Below are 23849 nucleotides of genomic sequence, written 5' to 3' on the forward strand. Positions count from 1 at the left end.
ATTCAGATATTAAATGAATGAAAGTTCCATCGTTCAGTTTAACTGTAGCCAAATACCTCACGTTCCAACTTTCTGAGTACTTTTTGTGAACGATTAAAATTAATTGCAGAAGGTTTTTAGGCCGCTTGTCAACCAACGTAATGACACTATTGTTTATACAAATTCATTCTGAAACCAATATTTTTCTGTCAACCAAAGTGATTTGATAGCAAGAAAAGAGAGGATTCATAAGTTATTTATCGGCTTGAGGTAGTGACCGACTTGTTTGCTTTAAAAATACTGCCCAGCCGGAAAACGAGGTATATTTATGAAAAATGACAACGAAAGTTGGGATGTACTCGGCGACTCACGAAAGCGTTACCGTGGCCCGTGGGCAGAGATAGGAAAATACTGACCGGGTAAAGAACCAATCAGATTGCAAGATTCGTTACCGTGCCCTCTAAAAAAACAATAAAGTCTTTTATTCCCCGAACAACGCAACCAAATGAAGAAATTTTACCTCGAACAGGATAACTATGTGGCCCTCACAAAACTTTCCTTGATTTTTAAAACCCCAAATGAGTGGCTAGCATCTACTTTTTCCTTATATTTTAAACACTGAATTTAACTTCCAGCCCAAGAGGTCTAAGGAAATGATCGCCAACTTCAGAAGTTCTTGATTGCTAAACAAATTCTCCTTTTCAATACCATGGGAAGTCAACACAGAACAGTGTGGAATATATGCATTCTGCTGTCAGGAAAATTTAGGTAGAATGACTCTTCCGCCGGACCTGGCTTTGTCCGTTTGTTTGAGAAGAAAACTTATTACTGTTTGCTATAAACCAGGTGCTACTGAACCATATTTGCTTTGTGTTTTCTCCACAAAATTCGTCATTAGTAAAGATATTTTAGCTTTGTGACAGCTTTAACAAATAACTGCCAAAGGTCAGGAATAACATCAAGCGTTAATCACGCTCTCTATAGAAACGCCAAACTGACGGTCTAAAAGCTTTTCATGTGTAGCTAATATTGCAAGCAGTGGACATTTAACGGGGTGGAGTTGCGGCCGTAAAACGTGTTAAAATTTCATCACTGATAAACAACCCAGTCATCAGTGCTTTTCAAACAGGCATCTTGAGCCGTTTGACGAGCAAAATAATTTCAACGAGAGGAAAATCAACCAGACATGTTAGTGTAGTGAGATGTGAAAAAAGGAAAATGAAGCAATTAAAGGTGAGAGATTGACTAGGAATGGTGAGGATAAAAACAGATTGCCATCAACCAAACAGCAATAGAAAAAGTTGATTTAAGCAATAGACCAACGAGAAATTAAGGTACCTCCTGTTACGAGAAAACGGCGGAGTATTTTTCAAATTCATTATCTTTTCCTCGAAAGCCTTATTGAAACAATTACACCTCTGAAGGCGCTATACTGCTCTATTTTTTATTTGAATTTTCGTTGGCTTAGCATCAATACATGATGAAAGTCACAAAGACGTCGCAGTTTAATGTGACTGAAGGCGAGGTTACGAAGTGATACACGTTTACTCAAATTAGTGCGAATGGTAGACTATTCTAATCTTTTTGGGGCTCATTAGGGAGTACGGTAGCTGGCAATGCCAGTAGGCAATATGTAGCCTACTTGTAGCTGTACCCCCTCTTATGATGAGAGCGAAAACAAGACAGTGGCCACAGTTGCAAAGTAGAGACGCTCTTTTTAGGAACGAAGTCTAGCGAGAACGTAGGTTGTTTCATACAGGTTTATGAGAAAAAGCTAAGCTTAAATAACATTAACGCACGTTTAATTCAAGATGGAGTCCCGGTTGTTTCGAAGTGCGCCTCCCACATAATCAATCTTTTAACTGCATCTGAAGTGGGGCCAAACAAGGCATGACTCTGGTGATGGTCCCTTCGAAAAAACTGAAAATATGCTGACTATGCTAGCAGTGATACTTTTATAAAAAGAGTAACTGGCTTCTCAGAAAACTACGCGAGGTGATCGCCGATTAAACGACGGATAACTCCAGATAACATGGCAAATACTTTCTTTATAATCTAGATGTAAACACGCCATGATACAAAAGCCAAATGTTAATGTCTCCTAATCCCTCAACTTCCAGAAGTGATTAACAGGTAAATTCTCCCCACAATATCCATACACCATCCAACAAACAGGTAATGAGATTACTCAAACTTATCAGTTAGAGGTTGTTAACATGATATAACGCCTAATTCTTGTAACTAATTCACAAGTAAATGTGTAACAGCTAGATGGGAGAATTAACAATAAAATCTTGGGAGTTAAAGGGTTAAAGGAAAACACTACACTGCAGACATGTTTTCCGTATTTTTAATAAAACTTTGGCTCGCTCTCCTCACAAAATCGTGGAGGAATTACCGGAATGTGGTAATCCATCCACAATCTCGATTCCAGCCGATTAGAGGAATACCTAGACTTAAATTTCAAAGCTCGTCTATTTTTGTATACTAAGATCACACTTATTCAAGAAATCTTAATACAGCTGAAAAGAAAAAACGATTATGAGTTTAAATGACAATTAAATAAAATTTTCAACTAGAACTGCAAGGGAATTAGTTTCAAGCAATGAATTTGTTGAGATATGTTTTGTTTCGAACAAAGCAGGAGAGGTGAAACAAGAGAAAGACGTTCTAGAGGTCAACAGTTGTTTTAGTAGTCATTATATCCTGTTTATTTGATACAAGCAGAGACATCTTGCTTTTCTGTCAATCATGCTGGCAAGGATTTCGTTAGGTATAACCCTTAAGGTGAAAGGAAGAAAATTTGGAACGGACGGGACTAACGTCAGACGTATGGACTCGTTACTACAGCAAAAATGAAGAAGACAAAAGAAAACAAGACTCGGCCGGCAAAGTTTGGACGTAATCCTGTGGTGCAGATGGTCCAAACCTTATTTTCTGATAGCCATCTGCGGTAAATAATTAAAAACTTTTGAGACAAATAAAGCAACAACTCCAACAACAAAGGAAAACACCAAAATCCGACTTGAACTGTCTGTGTTTTTTACCCCACTCGACGTCTGTCCAACATGTCTAATATCTAGATTGGGTTTAGAATTGAACTGTTTCCCTACTGGCACAAAGTAGAATTAAGTCAACTGACAACACAAGTAGCCTAGGTTCACAGAGTCTCTATGATCCGATCTAGAGACTAAAAACGAGCTAAACGGCTGAAAAGCAGTGTACAAACCCACCCAATTATTGTAAGGAGTTTTTTTCTATTCAACGCTCAGATATTTGGGTAAAGAATGCGATTGCTTATCACCACACAAATCCTTAACACTTTTTCCAAGATAACAACTATTTTAGTGAAGACCGCTTATTGTTCGTAGTTGGGTAACCTGTGTTGACGATAATGTTGGTCAGTATCAAGTTGGTTTGCTACACCTCTGTCCGTCCCAACCAACTCCACTATAAAGGGGGCAAATTTTTAAAGAAAGTGTGGTGCTGCGTCGGTGGGAGAGTAACTCCAGTATAATTGCTAAGCATCGCACGTGACAACCTGAAGTACCACAGGTGCCAAAACTCATTTCAGTTGGAAATAACAGAGTCCACTCCTATTAAATGGATCATTTTTGAGTTGTTTTTGGGGGGGCGGGAAACAAAATGATGAAATAAATCTACGTTAGAGCGTAGAGTGGTATATTGCTCGCACCGATCAGATCGCCGCATTTGGGTATGTATCTTGCACGAATTAGATTTCCGCATAAAGGCATCTCGCACCAGTCATATCATAGCATTTGGATATCTTGCACCAATCACAGCGTTTAGTAATTGTTTTCTTGCAAATGGTGTCATGAAATGGGGGCTGTACACAAAGAATGACATCAAACAGAAATTTTGGGCTCATATGATAAGTGTAACGATATTTCTTTTTGCTTTGAAGTATTTAGACAGTAGAGAGAATAGACCACAAAATACCTGTGTGAGTTCAGATGAATTAAGTTCTTTTTTCCTTTTTCCGTATTTTCGTCCGTTTGAAAGTTATGCTCTTTTTCTGTTCTAAAAATTAAGAGATTAGGCCCACAAAGTGCCCCATCTCAACCCGCCCAGCTGAAAAAATAACTCTTGCATGCAACGCATGCCTAATTTTAGGCAGCTACATTAAAGATCTGATATGGGATATGTTATCTTAACACCAGGGTTTGAGCCAGGCCGCGCCATTGCGCCAATCCCGCAATAAAATTTAAAATGTCCCGTCCAAAAATGATTCAGGGGTCAATTTGTCCCCTAAAAAAGCGAGCGATTTTTGCGACAAATTTTACTGAAGTATTTGTGCCCAAAAAAAAATTGCAGGAGTTGAAATTCAACATAAATTCGACTATAAACGGCACAATTTTTCAATAAACAATTTGGTTTTAGCCGCAGAATTAATACGCTAACAGCAATTTTTGTGAAAGATAAGAGAAGAAAGATTTAGATGTTTGTTTTGTCTCATTTTGACAACATTGGAAACTGACCAATCAGAAGCAGGCTTGTGTAAACATTGCAACACGATCTGACAGAAATCGGCTGAGCAAAGCGTTGTTTTTTTAAACTACAAAATTGTGATTCAAAATTAAAGACTTTTAGACTTATCCTGACTCTTCTTCTCCCAAAACCACTTTAGTAGTGTTTCATCCAATTCTTTGACAAAATGTTCAAAATTGCGGCTTTTTCCCCCGAAATTGTTCCCAAAGCATTTCATGCTCTCGCCACGCTCTGGTGAATGGTTAAGAGTTTACAGAGAAAGATAAAAAGAAACATGCCACATTACAATATAACTTGTTGCTATTTCATTAAATGTTTAAAATTTTAGTTCAGTTTGAAATTTTCCCTATGCATAAGCGACCTTTAGAAATGGAAAATGTCCCCCCAAAAATAATCTAAAGGGACAAATTGACCCTAAATAGTCAAATCCTAGCTCAAACCCTGTAACACTCCACCCAAAAGAAATTTGATCAGAGCGCTGGAGTCTGAAAAACCATCTCTATTACCGTAAAATATTTTCCAAGGTTATCCTCTACTTTGCTTATTCGCTATGTCCTCGATAGTAACAACCTTGTTCGAAGCCACTATCGGTTTGCTAGTCAACAAAGGCAGAGATAAGGCCGCGGAGATTCTGAAAAATGGCGATGTAACAGATCAAAGATTCCACTCCTTGATCGTCCGTGAAATAGACGACATCAAGTCAAAGTTGGACGCGTTATCGAGAAAAGATTTAGAAGCAAGTATCAGTTTCTTTGAGGAAGGAATCGCGTTTTTGTACGAAGTGTTTGACATAATAAAGTCTAGAAACGAGTGTGGTGCGGCAACAGCACAAGCAGCTTGCGATGAAGCATTTTCTCTCGTTGAAGGAATCACAAGGTTAGAGCTTACTGGCCTGGACGAGTCTGCTATAAGAAAGCTTTCCACTGCAAAGGAAAGATTCAAAGATGCTCGAAGGGAAGCAACGAGGGCCTTTAAAAACGAAGGCCTCAAAACATTTGACCGCGTTCTGGCCATGAAGTACCGAGTAATGGCAACGATATTGGAAACAGTAGACAATCCCGCTGATGCAGTGGCACCATGTGGAGTGTGTTTAAAGGAACTTAACAGTCTGCCAGCAGTACAGAATAGCTTTGACGTTCAGCTCAAGACAGGCATTCAAGTGAGGGGTTTATTTGGTAAAGAGGAAAGAAGGGAAATAATTTTTAATGTTTGTCATGTGAATCGCGTGATCTTTGATATTGCGCTTGCATTGGGGAGACTTGACTTCCGCCCAAGTGTTGATATTGGAGAAAATAGAGTTATTCCATTGTGTGACGCGAGGGTAAAAGACGTTTTACTCAAACATGGTAAAGAGTATTGTTGTGTTCCATTACGGTCATTAGGTCAGGAGGGTGAGGAGGAACACAAGCTGAAGGAACCGAGGGGTATCGCTACAAACTCCAGCGGAGAATTTATTGTAACAGACTTGCATTGACAACAGCGGCAAGTTTGTGAAACAATTGAGTCTCTCTACCGATGAAGTAAATACAACATATGCTCGTGAAGTTGCCACAGACATGAGCGACAACATCTTCGTGCTGACCAAACCGGCGAAGCCTTGGAGGGAGTTATCTTTTTGGGTTTATAAACTTACTAAAACCGCTGACCTGCATCATAGGTTTCGTCTGAGAGGAGAGGACGAGTACAACGGACTGTCAGTCAGTGATAAAGGGAATGTGGTGACCTTGCGCACTGGGATACAGTGGAGGAATATAACACTGATGGAGAGTTTGTTCGCAGTTTTGGACAAGGAATAATAAGCTCAGCGTTTTCTGTCATAGTTACTAATGATGGCCGTGTTATGGTAGCAGATCAAGTTGACCACTGTGTTCACATATTCGGTGAATCCGGCGACTATCTTGACAAGTTCAAACTGGAACGAATCGACTATAATGACACAAGCATTACATTTCACCGAGCAGGTGAACAAGTCGTCGTCGCCAGTGCTCGAGAGGGTAAACCCCTGCAGTTTGAAATATACAGTAAAGATGGCGAGTTTGTGTACTGTGCAGAAATCGCAATTGATGGTGGGATCAGTTTTGTGGGAGGGATAACGATGACAACCAAGGGACGCATTGCTTGTGTTGTGGATAACAAGGTATTAATTTTTTGAGGAGGGTTGTAAAGGGGAGGTCCAAAAAGAAGAAAAATTTGATAAACAACGTTAAGATTCACATTTCTTTAAAAAGGAAAAATTCACAGTTCACATGGTCTTCATTTCATATTGTTACAAGTCATGAAAAGTAAAAAGTCACTTGTTTAATCCTGCATCATCCAAAAGCCTCTCTTTGAACTGCTGGTTTTGATGGTTTCTTGTTTTTCTAAATTGTTCAGTTATCTTTTTTGGCTGAACTCATTCGTAAGAAGTAGTTTATTTCCATATTTCCTTTTTGACATTGAATTTCCAATGTGTACGTAGCTTTTATGAAGATTTTGAAAGATTATATGAAGTGTTAGTTTTGATTGTGATGACTTTAATGACAGAACATTTAGTTTCCTTCTTAGTATGTAAATGAACAGTCACATGTATTTGAAACATTTTATTTACATGTCAATATTGCGTATTAAGGTTTCTTTTTGGAGGGAGGGGTGGGAAGGATTTGCAGAACCTTGGGATGACATTGATTTTATTTCCTGATTTAACTCTTGGTTAGGTTAATTGGTTTTGAGTTAACCTCTTGTTGCATTACAAGTTTGTTATTGTTTCATGTTTTATTATAGGCTGTTTATCCTATATCTTTATACATTGAAATTATTTTATTTTCAGATAGTGAAAGTTTTAGCCAAAATTTAATGCATTTTGTTCCAAATTGTAGTTAGAAATTTCTATAAAAATTATTGTGTTGTTACAAAAAACTTGTGTGATTTGTAAAATACCAAAACTGGGTATCAAGCTGAACATAATCAACTAGCCAATACAAACTTGTTCACTTATTCATAGGGAAACCCATAGTTTCATTTCATGCAATGGATTTATTGAAAGGAATGATAGAAAATCAAAGAAGTATGGTTTTAGCAGAAAAAATTTAAAAAACCAGTTCAGTTAATGTGGCCTGTCATTCCTGTTTATTCCTTTGGTAATGTACTAAAACAATTTTTACAATTTTTTTATCCCTGCCATTTTCAGGATGTTTATTGGTAAAAAGAAAATTATCTAGTTACTGTGCATGTGCAAAATTTCCAAGTCAAATTTCAATTTTCTGAGCTATTTTTTCCTGTTCCAGAACATATTTCAAGAAGACTCTTCACTTTGCCTTTAGCAGCATGTATTTTGAGCTCTGTGTGATACTGTAAGACTGTGATTATCATTCACTTACCAGGCAATCAATGTCACAAGTAAACAAGTTACTTTGTTAGTATTATTAGTAGTCTGATTAGTATACTTATTTTATGGGAAATGCTAAACAACTTTTAACCCTTTAAATCCCACAATCTGATAGTAACTTCTCCTCTCTAGCCCCCACACATTTCCTTGTGAATAAGTTAGGGGAATTTGGTGTTAGATCAAGATAACTTCTTCTTGATAAGTTTGAGTATTCTGATGACCTGTTTGCTGTCAGATAATGTTTAGATATTATAGGGAGAAGTTACATGTTAATCACTTTGGGAGTTAAAGGGTTAACAGAAATTATTTGGATTTCAGTGTGGCTTAATATGCCCACTTCAATTATTGAACAGTCTCATTCCTAAGCAATATCACTTTCAATTGATTAATAGAGTCTATTAAACCTACATTGTGGCAACTTAATACTCACTGAGGTTTAGTTAAATTGAAATTCCTAAAGATTGGATTTGTTTATCATGATGTTTTTAGTATTCCTTACAATGAAAGCATTATTTTTTTATACAGTATAGCAATAGCATTGTTGTGCATTACAATTTTCGTAATGTGTTTTTTGTATCTACAGCTCTAAGCTGATTCAGTAGGTTTAATTAGAAGAGTTATTGAGTTACTTTTTTTACTACTAACAATGCTTTAAAACTGTAAAGTAATTTAGAGGGGGTGAATTGGTTTGCAGATATTTGGATTTAGGTTTTATAACTCACTCATTGCCAATTTTATGCAATATTTTGTAGATTTGAAACACTTGCTTTGAATTCTAGACTCAATGCATTTGATAATGTGGAGTGTGGATAGGAGATAAGTCAGTAAGGTAAATTATCAATAGGATTCATGAGTAATTTATTATACTTTTATTATTCAGTAGAACAATGCTTGAAAACTACAGACCATAATGTAGAGGGGGTGGATAGGTTTGGAGATATTTGGCTGTAAGAACTTACATGCTGCAGATTTTTTCAGAACACTGTGTTTGTGGTCATTCCAACAGATTTTAAAGATAACATTGATCATGGATCACCTGTTTGTCAGCATGGATTCCAGATTCAATTTGTTTTTTAATGTAGATTGATCAATGACACACAGTTGGTCTCTGGTACACTTAAGTCTGTTTATTGATCTAATTTTTGTTGACTTAAGTTTTTTCAGTTTTCAGTATTCAGGGAAACTTGAAAAAAACATTGTCAATTTATAGACCCTGACAGCAGAGTAGTTCAGTTTGTAATTAGCCATAAGGCTTAACTTTTTCAAATACCAAAATGGAAAGAAAACTTGAGATAAAATCCTTTTACTATATAGGAGAAAAAAAGAGACGCAACCACATTGCACACTTCTGGAAGTTTCACAGATCTGACTTTCATTTTTACTAACAATAAGATAAACAGTTTAGGTAAAAAATATGACATCATTTTGGAGCTGCATAGCCCTATTTACCCCATTTTCTCCCTCTTAGTGAAGTTTAACCCTTTAACTCCCGTGAGTGTTTATAGGAACTGTATGGTTGACAGTAAGGAGAATTACAAATTTGGTCTGGGAGTTTAAGGGTTAAGTTTGTTTTGTATTTAAGTGTTAAAATGTATAACCACATTTTGAAATAAATATTGCACATGTGTGATTTTGATTAAGTTCTGGTTGTGCTTTTTTTTTGTCCTGATTGTGTTTTACTTTCTTCATGCATTTGTGGACAATTTTATCTTCAGTGATGGATGATAATAGTAAAGAGTATACAATAGAACTGCACAAAAAGTAGGTGTGCAAAAACTTGTGGGTCAGGCTTTCCCCCTAACAACTGTCACTGTTTTTTTTTTTATTTTACCAACTCAGTAAAAATGTTTGCAACAACCAAATAGGCCTGAAATACACTGGTTTCATTTGGAGATTAACTATGATACTGGAATCAAGCACCCTTGCTTGAAAAAACATTGGCCTATGGTGCTGTATCATGGACAAATATATCAATCTCACAATGGGATTTTTTTTGTCTCTCAAATAATATTTGACTACATTTTTGACCATGGCTGGTATGATTTGCCATTGTATGTGCTAATAAAACAAACACACTCCAAACTTTTGTTTTATAGTGCACTATAAGATCTGCAAAAGGCCAAGTTTAATATTAAGGTAACATCCTTTGTGTTTGGACATCAATAACAATGTTTGGAAAGACTTGCTTAATATAAAGGAAAGCTTAGCCTTCAATGTTGAAGGTCATCATTTGCAGCTGTGTTTATCTTTGCCATCCTTAACCCTCTAATTCCCTTGATCTGATTGTTAATTCTCCCCTCTACCTGCTACACATTTCCTTGTAAATTAGTTTTTGAGAACTTGGTGTTGGATCAAGATAGCAGCTTCTACCTGATAAGTTTCAATATTCTTGTTACTTGTTTGCTGAATAATATATGGTATTAAAGGGAAAGTTTCATGTTAATCACTTCTGACAGTTAAAGGGTTAACTTTTCACACTTTGCAGCACCTCACTCCCACAGCTACCTGCAGCATGCAGACATCAATTTTTTTTCCCTATTTTTTTTTACTGGTGCAGTGTACCTTGCCAAACAGAAGGGCGGCCCACAGTCTACCTAAAAACAGTATGCATATTCTCCCAACTGTAGTCTATACATTCCTGATGGTACTGACAAGGAGAATATGTACAATAATCAACAGCTTCATTAATTAGATATCATTTCTTACATTCTTATGACCTTACTGTTTAATTTCATCATGATTCTGTTGAGAAAAATTAGATCAATACTCTCAAGAGCTAATCTTTTTGGCTATATTGATATATTTACCTCTTTTATAGTGTTTTTCTCATCTAGCAAACAATTTTTTCATGCTCTTACTCTATGAGGAGGAAAAACAAAAGGGCACCAAAAATGACAAAATTATCACCATGCATAACTGTATGGTTATGCACCTTTCATCTTGAAAGCTTTAACTTTCACCCCTTGGAAAATCCATAGACATTTCACAGTTTTTTGTTCCCCAGGGGTGGGAAACTTAAACCAGAAGTGTCAAGTCTTTCCAGCGGAACTCCCTATACAAGAATTATATCTCTAACCCTTTTCACCCAAACATCAGTACCATATTCTCCATGCTGGTCCTAATACATTTCCTAACTTGCTGGCAAGGAGAATTTGTTTAACAATCGATTGGTTCTCCCGTAAATTATCATTTCCTCTATTCTTATGACCTTGACATTTGATTCATGGGTGAAATTGAAAGGAGAAATTAGATGCTGGTCACTCAGTCATTAAAGGGTTAAATATAGAGGTATTCAAGATAAACAGTTCACTTTTATGAGTGAACGGCTCAACAAAAGGACTACAAGGTCTAGGTTATGCAGAAAGCCCAAGGTCCCTGATTTTGCCTTCTACAAAAACATTGGGTAGGGCATTTTTGACCACAATTTTTTCCTTGGTGTGTGTGGGAATATCAACAAACTAATTTACAAAAGTTCAAATGTCCAGAGTGGAAGGGTGTCCAGTCCATGAAGGGGGGGGGGGGGAAATAAGCTGGAAGGAGGGTGTTGAAGCTTTGAATTGTTTGAAGCATAAGTGCAGGCATACATTGGCCACAACATGAAAAAAATCTTATTGTCTATGCAAGTGAAGCTCGACCTACATTTTCAACAGTTACGCAGGCTGATATGGAAAAAGAAAGACTTCAAAGTAACCTGGTCAAATTAATGTAGAGTCCTTTAGAGAAAAAGCTTTTCTTTGTGGTCATATTCCAAATAAAGTGAGTTTATTGACCTGGCGCACATCAGTTCTGATTCTCTCGTTAGCTTTGTCAACTGAGTCAGACAGTAGGTCCAGTTGTTGGAGTTGTCTGTCTTGTTCCTCTTGTATGCCTAGAGCTAGAGACCTCATGTCTTGTAAGACTCGGCTCATTTCTGCGGCCTCGGCATCAGTAACTGTCTTGGAGTTTTTTTCCCTGGTTGGAACTCTAATGGAGTCTTCCTCACTCTTTTCACCTTCTGAGAAGCAAATTAGTTTGTTTATAAAACTTGTAATAAAAAAAGGGATTTGAAAATTTCACTGTTTCACATTTATCTTTCTGATCAAGTTTGTAAACACACTAATTGGTCCTGATCTGACCTTGGGTTATAGGATAAAGGGGACATAACTGGAATATAAATCATCCAGACGAGAGATGAATTCCTCTAATTAGGAGCAACTTTTTTTCCATTACGGAGTAGCTGGGCTAGTGAATTGAAATCCAAGATAGAGGACTAACAGAAACCTTATCAACAGTGACTTAAGGGTGAAAGAATTATTAAACTACTTCAAGCTGAAATTTGAACAACAGATTTGAATCACATACAAGATGAGGGGATCTACAAGTACATGTAGATCAAATATTCAATGTGCTGGAGAAAGTGGCCCCAAGCTGTTGCAAAAGAGAAATATGCTGAGCCCTTTGTTATCATCAACAGTTTGAATCATTCTAAGACTGTGGATTTATTTTCTTCTATTAATAAAAATTTTGGAAAAAAAATTGTAGAGTAAATTGCTGTATAATTGCCATGATCTTCTTTGCAGTTGGTGGCAAATATAACAATTTCATGTCGGCTGTGTCTCTTTCTACATTGCCGAAATGATTCATTCTTACATCTAACATTAAAAAACGATCAGGTCTTTTAAGGCAGAACTTCATATTTCTCTGACGAGTCTAATCACCTCCAAAGCAAAAATCAGGGTCTCCAATTGCTCCTTTGAGTAACACACACCTATTAAGTTCGTTGACCAGTAATTTTCCCGATAAGAGAGTCCAGAACACAGCAAAGTTACATGTAATACTCCCTTAAAGCCAAGAGCTTTATCGATCTGGTTTCAACCTGGCTGATGGGGAGTCTAGCAAGTCATACCCACTTTTTAGTTAACATATCTACCGACACTGTTGACAGGAGAAGTAAGGGTTTGAGAGAAATTTTACACTGTTTAATGACTGTACATACCTTGCAGAGAAAACTTCTCTGAATCTGGATCATGACTATCTGGATCACCAGCATCATCAGGAGGTTCATCATAATTAATTTTTCCCAGCAAAAGAACCTCAAGAGTTTGCAGAATATGAACCAAGAGAGCTGCTTATTGTCATCTTCACAGCAAAGGAAATATCAAGACTTCTTCCGGCATCAAAAATCTCCAGTGATTTCTTTGACAGCACTTAAGTGCCAGGAAAATGTTTCTCTTTAGAGGTCCTTGCATACACCACAGAATATTCAGCCTTTTCTATAAGTATGCTGTCCTCTGGGACATCTATATGTACTTGATGAGTTTCCAGATTCCACTTGCTAAGCCATGCATCCAGATTGTAAATTAAAGTTCATTATGAATCTTGTTCATGTCTGCACAGGCAGAGTCGATTTGTTGTCCCTGCAGTTTCTGCATAGTCCTACCAGTTGATGACAAAGTGCTTCGAGCATCATGTAAGATATTGAGGAGTTTTGAATCGCGAGGTGCATCGCTGGTAGAGCTACAGCAAGGAAGGACATATATAACAAACATATGTTGCTTGCAATATATAAACATGATTGAGTAATTTATTTTTGCAGAGATGCCAACCTCTGGAGATCACAAATCTGGAGGTATTTTTTTGGACCAGCACCCTGACCCACCCGACCGAATTTGCCGATGCAACTCCCTCCTGGAAAATTTCTTTTTTGATTTGGACCCCCTACCCACCTCCCCCCACCCCACCGAGCAGTCTGTCAGTGACTTCAATTGGTTTAATACCCATCCAATCAAACTCTTGCTTAAATAGGAGTAACAAAGAAAAAACTCTCTTTTTGTTTACAACAACGTGCATCACGCAAGAAAATGAAGCTAGAAACCATTACACAAGCATAAGAAGCCAGATGATTTTGGAATTTTGGAACATATGGAGCTTAAATCTTAGTTATTTTTGGGCAACTGATCAAAACTTCCTCTTATCCAGGAGTTTTGGTCACCCGCACCGGAGAGCAGGAGATTGGCTTTGTATCCGGGAGACTTCCGGATAATCCTGGAGAGTTGGCATATACGTTATTGATATTTACATTTATCCTTAACTCCTTATACCCTAAGTATGACCAGCTTCAAATTTCTGCTTGCAGTTATAACGCTGAATCACTGGTTATTAAAGTTCACGAGAAGAAAATAAATGATCGCCAACCGAGGGAGCTTTGATTGTTCAGTCAATTCTCCTTGTCAATTCCAGAGGGAAAGTGTAGAGAAGAGTAAGGAGAATAAGAATACTGATGTTAGGATGTAAAAAGGTTAAAAGACAACTGTCCATCAATAACAACCATGGCCATACAACAACCATTTTATGGGAGCTAATTATTCTTTAGTTGTACCTTTTTTTCCGTTTGTTTTGCCATTAAACGCAAAAAGAACTCGGTCAACATCTAGCCATCTCGACCGAACAAGCTTGGCTAATAACACATATATTCCATCTATTAACGAGAAATGTCGATGGAATTCATGGCGCATCTTTTCTGTAGTTTCTTCAGTAAGATTTCCGTATAACCTCATACTATTCTACATAAAAGCCGTAGTTACAGAAACAATCTATTAGCTATTGTTACGCCACTGCCTTTTTTCATCCAACACTGTAAGCATAATGAATTATGGAGCTATGCGGAATTAATCTCGCCGGATTTGACTTCATCGAAGGTTAGAGTTGATGGTGTGGTTCTTTTTTCTTTGGGACACGTGATTCATTAAGATATCATTAAGAAGAGTTTCGCGGCCCCCGCGATAAAGCTAGGAATGTGCATTTCCCGGAATTGCTGTGACGTGTGTTATTGTTTTACGTCATCTGTTGGAGCACGGGAATCCCCGAGTGAAGAGTAACGGAAGGAAAGTTCTGACGGAAGGCAGAGGATGACAGAAAATACCTTCGAGTCCCTCTTGAGTGGCTGAGTAGACAAACAGTCTCTCCGTCAGCGTTTAACAGAGTTCCAAAATGCCTCTTTCTTCTGAATTAGCTAAACTGGATTGTATTTAGCCGGGTTAGATGAGAAGGCAGTTTTTCTCAACCGCAGTGAGTTTCAATTGTGTTTGCCCTCACGTAAATGCCTTTGATAATTTTACTGCTGTCACCAATGAAGATCTCTGCCTATGGGATATACAGTTTCACGCATATAATCGATTACACTTTTTATCGATCATGAAATGGGTAATTTTAAGGTCTTTCATCTTAGTAAAATTTGGAAAGAAGAGCCATTTCAAATTCCAAGCTACGGGCTTTGAAGGACTTTGAATTCCTCTTACAGTCCTATCTGAGCGTTCAAAATGCCCTGTTGTCTGCCAAAGGTCATGAGCGATCGTGTTACTTTGCTTGCACTCTTCAGTTCTCCATTTCTCTGTTATGTTATCTTCGTTTCCTCAGGAAATTTCAGTGTCTTTAGTTAGATGGTGTTCCTGTCTTCTTTCCTCTTGTAAATGTAATCCAAATGGGCTGGTATCGTGTTCGTTTGTGTAAGAAGAGGAAAGTTTAGGCAGGACAAATATCAGTCTAATCCTTAACGATCACCTTTCTATGAGTTTTCTCATACAGCCGGTATGGATGAATCTTTAGGGAACATTAAAACGAACTTGAAATGACAATAGAATCAAGAATTCCTTGTACACTTACTCCTCAAGAAAGTGACCAGGGAAAGAAGGGAAGTCCATATTCGTGAAGAGATGCTCAATCGGTATATTGGTCAAGGGTGTGGCAGCTGATTCGGAGAGGGTGCAGATGAGGGGTAAATGACATGAACGTCTCTCTGTCTGTCTTTCATGGATAACGTGATAACAAGAACTGATTGCGATAATAATTCCTTAGAATATTACTCATTATCGCGAAGGTACCTTCAAGAAGCAAGTATGAATCTACGCCAATGGACTTCTAACTCAGAAGCTCTAAAAACTTTCTGATGATTTCTTCGTCTTGTTTGTTTTCTTCTGGTATTTGGTTGATTTCCCAGAACTTGGTTAGTAGATTGTCGAGCTTTTCGTCTTCTACTGGCATGATTTCTACCCTTTGACATAGGGTGGTTAAATTGCTTTGACTGTTCTTCCCTTTGTGGGAAATAGGACCTGAGAGAAGCCATCCAAATTTGCTTTCCATAGCGATTAAGGCTTCGTTTTGGGTTTTAATTACTTTTCCGGTGATCAGTTGACCGTAATAGTCGTTGCCAATAATGATGTCTACTTTAAGATTTTCTGATGTATGTGAAGGATCAGCAAGTTTAAGTCCTTGTAATTCCGGCGGTATCTGTAAATTTTCACCTTAGCCGATAGTGGTGGACAAATAACTGGAGTTACTAGGGCTGTTATTTTGATACTTTCTACGTCTGTTGATAATGTCAGTGCCACAAGGTCGTATGTTTTTCTCCTGCCTTGAAGTGTACCGAATGTCGTCACATCTAAAAGTTCGCTTCCCATTGTTCCTAGTTTAAGTTTGTTTCATCTCCTGAGTGATAAAGGTTCTTTGTGATCCTGTGTCAAATAGGGTGCGAGCTTGATAGTACTGTTTATTGTTTCCACTTATTTTCGTAACGGCGGATTGCATCAGGATATGAGCTTTAGAAGGGAGTACATGCGTTGCTCCCATGTGGGTTCTGTTCTTCGACACGGAATCCGCTGACAGGTGATCATTCTTCGGCCCTTTGTCTTCTTTTAGTTGACTAGAAGCGCTTTGGGTTGTATTTTCTTGGTTTTCATCACAAATTGAAGTGTGGTGTTTTTTCTTACATTTTATACATCGCCCCTTTGAAAAACATTGGATTTTTGTGTGGTTGAGACCAAGACAGTTAAGGCAGCGCTGTTAGCGCTGAAGTAGGGATCGTCGTTCCTCTACTGTTTTAATCTTGTCGCACTTTTCAGGTCGATGCGTTCCTGCACAGTACGTGCAAGGCCTAGGTGTCTTTTGTTTGGCGTTGTAAGTTCCGTGTCGTTGTTATGTACCGGTTAGTAGAGCACCAGCTGTTGGCACAAGCACTTCGTCCTCTGTGGTTGGTGTTGGAGAGGACATATGGCCCTTCTCGCGAGTTTCGATTTCCTGTCGCATGGCAATTCTCAATCTGTCAAGGGAACTGTCCGCTGAAGGGTCAGCTCTGAATATTGAGTACCGAATTTCTTCGGGTATTTTCTTTAGAAGAATGGGAATCAATAAGCTTCCATACGTTTCTGTTTTTACTCCAAGTGCCTCTAAACCGCGAATGTTTGCCTAGCAGGTGTCGTAAAACGTTCTGAGATTTTTGGTGTCAGCTGGTGGCGCGTCGATCTTGGATAAGGACTCCATGTAAGCGTTCGTCAAAATTTGTGGCTTGCCGAAGCGCTCCTTTAATAGCGCAATTGCTTTTTTATAATTTTCTTCAGTCAGTGGCAGTCCAGAGATAGCGCGCGCCGCTTCTCCCTTAAGCAATCCATTTAAGTAATTCATTTTTTCAATATCGCTTAGTCCGTTATTTTAATCAATAGCTGCGCTAAAGCTGTCCCAGAATGTGAGCCATTGAAGTGGGTCTCCTCCGAATGATTTTATGTTTATTTTAGGTAAATTGATATGCATTCGTGGAGCGGGTTCTTGTTTTAAACTACTATAATGGAATTGGCTCACCGGCGTGTCTTGTTCGCTCTTAAGGAGTCGTCCGATTCTGAATTGCCAGTATGATACGTCGTCTTGGAACGACAACGCCGTTTCTGTGTCTAGTTGTATGTCCTCTTCTGTCTCCAAGGACATCACGATTTTGGCATCCATACGTGCTATTTATTCGGTTCTTCGCGTGAGCCTGTCCACCAGCGCCTCCAATTCTGCTTAATCTGGAATCTCAGAAGTTATTAGTTTTTCTGCTCTTTTGAAATCTTGGGTGCAGTGTCCCTTGTATGCTCCTCGGATGGATCTCTATTTCTTTATTTCTTCTTCGCTCATTATATCTTGTCCGCGCTGGTCACGACACCAGTGTTACAACTGTTAATGTTGTAACGACAAAATAAGACGAGTAAACGTAACGTCTTCTTTCCTTGCTGTTGTTGTTGTTTCAATTACATGTCGTGCGCATTGTGACGTAGTTAAATTACATAATTTATGACAATCTGCTTGAACTAACCACATGCCAATGTAGAAAATCTATGTGCCATACAAGTTGTTCCTGTCCTGGTATTGGCCTTCCCTGTACAGAGTCCTGTTTGTGCACAGCAGATGAAGAAGCCTGCCAGAACCCTCATCGCACGCCGCTTCATTTTGATAGTGACTCTGAAGATAGTGACAAGGACTAACTATATAGTTAGGCACCTCTTTAACCGCATAAATAGTTAATTACTCTGGAAAACCCTAACGTACTATTTTTAACAGTATGATGTACACAATTTGAGATGCACTGTTTCTTACAAATTGGGTAAAAAATCGATCAACGTTCTAACGCAGTTGCTTTTTAGTAGTAGTTTTGCAAAATTGAAACTGTTTGTTACTGTCGATTGTAAACATAGGGAACATCTTGGTCAAGACTGCTTTATATTACTTCATGTAAATCGTTTACCGGAAAAAAAATGAATGTCAGCTCTTCAAGGATTCACTGTAGTGATAGTCTGAAACTTTAAAACTATCATCTTTAACTAGAAGCAGAGGATAAACAATTCAGAGCATTAGCCTCGTGTTCATGTTTTGTCACTTAATCGACAAAGCATCAATCTTCGCTCATTAAAAAAAGAAAAAAATACCTGTAAATGGTGAAGTGAAGGATTTGGACAGCGAAATGATAAAAGGTTTGTGATAAGAAAGGCCGAGCATCAAATTTCATACTTGTTTATAAAAAGACAAGGAGTTTTTATATTTTCAAGTGTTTCTCTAAGATTCTTCTTGTCACGTGATAAGTCACGTGACGTTGTCATATGGTGAAATTAAACTACGAAGGAAGTATTTTGAACTAACTGAGTATTTGGACCGCTTATGCTGATAAGGGTGTTAAAAAAAATTAGTAAACAAATGTCATGCACTCTACAACCTCGTTTTCACGCCGGCGAAGGGATGACGTAGCAAAAACCTCTTCTTTCTCTCTGATCGTATACCACTTTTCGACTTTACGACGTAGTGAGCCTTACTAAGGAGGTATTGGTCTGAAAAAATCCACTGTCAAACCTTTTCTAGCTCGTGCGTTGAACGAAACCCCGATTTTCCGGTCTCTGCTACCTGACTATTACAAACAAAGTAAGAGTTCAAATAAATGACGTCACGCGGCCTCAAACCCTTCGTTGTCTTCTGTGTCATTACCGTAAAAATAGTTTCCGGGTGCTACCTGTACTTCGCTTATTCGCAATGTCCTCCATAGTAACAGCCTTGTTCAAAGTCACTATCGGTTTGCTAGTCGACAAAGGCAGAGATAAGGCCGCAGAGATTCTGAAAGATGGCGATGTAACAGATCAAAGATTCCACTCCTTGATCGTCCGTGAAATAGACGACATCAAGTCAAAGTTGGACGCGTTATCGAGAAAAGATTTAGAAGCGAGCATCAGTTTCTTTGAGGAAGGAATCGCATTGTTGTATGAAGTGTTTGACATAGTAAAGTCTAGAAACGAGCGTGGTGCGGCAACAGCACAAGCAGCTTGCGATGAAGCATTTTCTCTCGTTGAAGGAATCACAAGGTTAGAGCTTACTGGCCAGGACGAGTCTGCAACAAGAAAGCTTTCCGCTGCAAAGGAAAGATTCAAGGATGCTCGAAGGGAAGCAACGAGGGCCTTTAAAAACGAAGGCCTCAAAACATCTGACCGCATTCTGGCCATGAAGTATCGAGTAATGGCAACGATATTGGAAACAGTAGACAATCCCGCTGATGCAGTGGCACCATGTGGAGTGTGTGTAAAGGAACTTAACAGTCTGTCAGCAGTACAGAATAGCTTTGACGTTCAGCTCAAGACAGGCATTCAGAAAGTGTGGGGTTTATTTGGTAAAGAGGAAAGAAGGGAAATAATTTTCAATGTTTGTCATGTGAATCGCGTGATCTTTGATATTGCGCTTGCATTGGGGAGACTTAACTTCAGCCTAAGTGTTGATATTGGAGAAAATAGAGTTATTCCATTGTGTGACGCGAGGGTAAAAGACGTGTTACTCAAACATGGTAAAGAGTATTGTTGTCTTCCATTACGGTCATTAGGTCAGGAGGGTGAGGAGGAACACAAGCTGAAGGACCCGATGGGTATCGCTACAAACTCCAGCGGACAATTTATTGTAACAGACTTGCATTACGTGAAGGTGTTTGACAACAGCGGCAAGTTTGTGAAACAATCGAGTCTCTCTACCGATGAAGAAAATACAATACATGCTCGTGAAGTTGCCACAGACATGAGCGACAACATCTTCGTGCTGACTTTACTGCAGAAGCCTGGTAGTAGGTTATCTTATTGGGTTTATAAACTTACTAAAACCGCTGACCTGCATCACAAGTTTCGTCTGAGGGAAGGGGGCTGGTACAGCGGACTGTCAGTCAGTGATAAAGGGAAAGTGGTAACCTTGCGGGAATATAATGTAGTGGAGGAATATAACACTGATGGAGAGTTTGTTCGCAGTTTTGGAAAAGGAATAATAAGGTCAGCGTTTGCTGTCATAGTTGCTAATGATGGCCGTGCTATGGTAGCAGATCAAGGTGACCACTGTGTTCACATATTCGGTGAATCCGGCGACTATCTTGACAAGTTGAAACTGCAACGAATTGACTATGATTACAGAAGGATTACATTTCACCGAGCAGGTGAACAAGTCGTCGTTGCTGGTTCTCGAGTGGATAAACTCCTGCAGTTTGAAATATACAGTAAAGATGGTGAGTTTGTGTACTGTGCAGAAATCGCAATTGATGGTGGGACCCGTTTTGTGAGAGGGATAACGATGACAACCAAGGGACGCATTGCTTGTGTTGTGGATGACAAGGTATTCATTTTTTGAAGAGGGTTGTAAAGGGGAGGTCCAAAAAGAAGAAAAATTTGATAAACAACGTTAAGATTCACATTTCTTTAAAAGGAAAAATTCACAGTTCACGTGGTCTTAATTTCATATCGTTACAAGTCATGAAAAGTAAAAAGTCACTTGTTTAATCCTGCATCATCCAAAAGCCTCTCTTTGAACTGCTGGTTTTGATGGTTTCTTGTTTTTCTTAATTGTTCAGTTATCTTTTCTGGCTGAACTCATTCGTAAGAAGTAGTTTATTTCCATATTTCCTTTTTGACATTAAATTTCCAAAGTGTACGTAGCTTTTATGAAGATTTTGAAAGATTATATGAAGTGTTAGTTTTGATTGTGATGACTTTAATGACAGAACATTTAGTTTCCTTTTTAGTATGTAAATGAACAGTCACATGTATTTGAAACATTATATTTACATGTCAATATTGCGTATAAAGGTTTCTTTTTGGAGGGAGGGGTGGGAAGGATTTGCAGGCCCTTGGGATGACATTGATTTTATTTCCTGATTTAACTCTTGGCTAGGTTAATTGGTTTTGAGTTAACCTCTTGTTGCATTACAAGTTTGTTATTGTTTCATGTTTTATTATAGGCTGTTTATCCTATATCTTTATACATTGAAATTATTTTATTTTCAGATAGTGAAAGTTTTAGCCAAAATTTAATGCATTTTGTTGCAAATTGTAGTTAGAAATTTCTATAAAAACTATTGTGTTGTTACAAAAAAATTGTTTGATTTGTAAAATACCAAAACTTGAGAGAGTTTTTGGTCGGGTATCAAGCTGAACATAATCAACTAGCCAATACAAACTTGTTCACTTAATTCATAGGGAAACCCTTTCATTGTTTCATTTCATGCAATGGATTTATTGAAAGGAATGATGGAAAATCAAAGAAGTATGGTTTTAGCAGAAAAAATTTAAAAAACCAGTTCAGTTAATGTGGCCTGTCATTCCTGTTTATTCCTTTGGTAATGTAGTAAAACAATTTTTACTTAAATCCTAAGATTTTATCCCTGCCATTTTCAGGATGTTTATTAGTCATTGCACATTAGAAAATTATCTAGTTACTGTGCATGTGCAAAATTTCCAAGTCAAATTTCAATTTTCTGAGCTATTTTTTCCTGTTCCAGAACATATTTCAAGAAGACTCTTCACTTTGCCCTTAGCAACATGTATTTTGAGCTCTATGTGATACTGTAAGACTGTGATTATCATTCCCTTACCAGGCAATCAATGTCACAAGTAAACAAGTTACTTTGTTAGTATTATTAGTAGTCTGATTAGTATACTTATTTTATGGAAAATGCTGAACAACTTTTAACCCTTTAAATCCCATAATCTGATAGTAATTCTCCTCTCTATCCACCACACATTTCCTTGTAAATAAGTTAGGAGAATTTGGTGTTAGATTGTGATTACTTCTTCTTGATAAGTTTGAGTATTCTGATGACCTGTTTGCTGTCAGATAATGTTTAGATATTATAGGGAGAAGTTACATGTTAATCACTTTGAGAGTTAAAGGGTTAACAGAAATTTTTTGGATTTCAGTGCGGCTTAATATGCCCACTTCAATTATTGAACAGTTTCATTCCTAAGCATAGGCGTACGGGCCGGGGGGGCGGGGGGGGCTGCAGCCCCCCCCAAAATTTTGGGCAGCAAGAGAAATTTGGGCAAAGCCAGTTTTTAAAGATGTTTTCAAGTTTTTTATTGAAATAGATAGATATTTTCTATTTTTACCTGAATTTAAAAATGGAAAGCCAGTTAAATTCACACGAGAAAGCGGTTGCCTAGCACGTGACGAGCTTCTGGTCATTAGTAAGGGGGGTCATAAGTTGATATACATATTTCTATTTTTTGTGTTTGTTCTTGGGTATTGTACTGTACTGTACCGCACTGCACTAGCTGGTGTTGTAAATTAATTAGAATCAATTTCCACATAGCTTTGTAGAATAATATCGTAGATTATCGACTGGAGACTCTCAGAAGATCTGAGTCACGTGCTAGGCAACCACTGTCTCGTGTGAATTTAACTGGCTCTACCATGGGCTTTAAGTGCCTAAAGCCAGTTAAATTTACGCCTGTGGTTTCGTAAAAAGTTACGCGACAGTGGAAACTGTTAAATTCGCACGAGACAGCGGTTGCCTAGCACGTGACGAGCTTTTGGTCATTAGTAAAGGGGATCATAAGTCGAAATACGTACTTGTATTTTTTGTTTTTGTTTTTGGGCACTGTACATACTTTACTGCACTGCACTAGCTGGTGTTGTAAATTTATTAGAATCAATTTCGGCATAGCTTTCTAGAATCATATTGTAGATTATCGACTGGAGACTTTCCGAAGATCTGGGTCACGTGCTAGGCAACCACTGTCTCGTTTGAATTTAACTGGCTTTACCATGGGCTTTACGTGCGTAAAGCCAGTGAGATTCACGCCTGTAGTTTCGTAAAAAGTGACGTGACAGTGGAAACAAATACGCATCTTGCATGCTTTTTCTTGTAGAACTCTCCTTGTCCCATATTAGACATGTCGAATCCAGCGTCACAGAAACGAAAACGGGCCTATCGCCATCGTGTTAAATGCTCCGAATGCAAAAAAGAAATCGTTGCCGAGTACCAAGACGCTCATGTAAGAACCAAGCATATAGGCAAGAAAGTTAAATTTACTATTTCTCGTGCGCCAAATCAATCGCAACTAGGTTTCACTGGCGGCGATGAAACCATTACCAATATGGTTAAATGCAGTAAAATTGACGCCGAAGACGTTGGCTCAGATCTTCAAAATGACAGCCGTATAGATATAGTGGTGGATTCTTCAGATACTGCCCTGGATAAGTCAGAAATCGAGGTGATTCAAGTGAATAATGGTGCTTGTTGTGCTCCAGCTACGTCAGAATCTATGGATGCTGGTCTGACGGATGAATCAGAAATCACGGATAAAGGTAATTCGGATACGTCAGAGATCATGGATATGGAAAGCATAGATAATGGTGCTGACAATAGTACTAGTGCTCCAGATACGACAGAAATTGTAGATAACGGTGCTAACTCTGACATCGT

The 23849-nt window shown here is 38.2% G+C and overlaps 1 protein-coding gene and 2 pseudogenes across 1 annotated transcript; 2 read left to right on the top strand and 1 right to left on the bottom strand.

Moving 5' to 3' along the window:
* The first annotated feature begins 4977 nt into the window (after positions 1-4977).
* Positions 4978-9492, top strand: LOC131770255 (uncharacterized; annotated as a pseudogene).
* Positions 9493-9955: 463 nt separating this feature from the next.
* Positions 9956-13404, bottom strand: LOC131770254 (synaptosomal-associated protein 47-like; annotated as a pseudogene).
* A 5159-nt stretch (positions 13405-18563) lies between these two features.
* Positions 18564-22385, top strand: LOC131792880 (uncharacterized). Its single transcript, XM_066173054.1, has one exon. It carries the CDS (start codon positions 19157-19159, stop codon positions 20774-20776), a length of 1620 nt encoding a protein of 539 aa, XP_066029151.1. The 5' UTR covers positions 18564-19156; the 3' UTR covers positions 20777-22385.
* Positions 22386-23849: the final 1464 nt, after the last annotated feature.

Source organism: Pocillopora verrucosa, chromosome 10 (genome assembly GCF_036669915.1).
Source record: "Pocillopora verrucosa isolate sample1 chromosome 10, ASM3666991v2, whole genome shotgun sequence".
NCBI classification, from domain to species: Eukaryota; Metazoa; Cnidaria; class Anthozoa; order Scleractinia; family Pocilloporidae; genus Pocillopora; species Pocillopora verrucosa.

Excerpts from the sequence above, each read along its gene's own strand:
- LOC131792880 (XM_066173054.1), top strand. The coding sequence starts at position 19,157 with ATGTCCTCCATAGTAACAGCCTTGTTCAAAGTCACTATCGGTTTGCTA.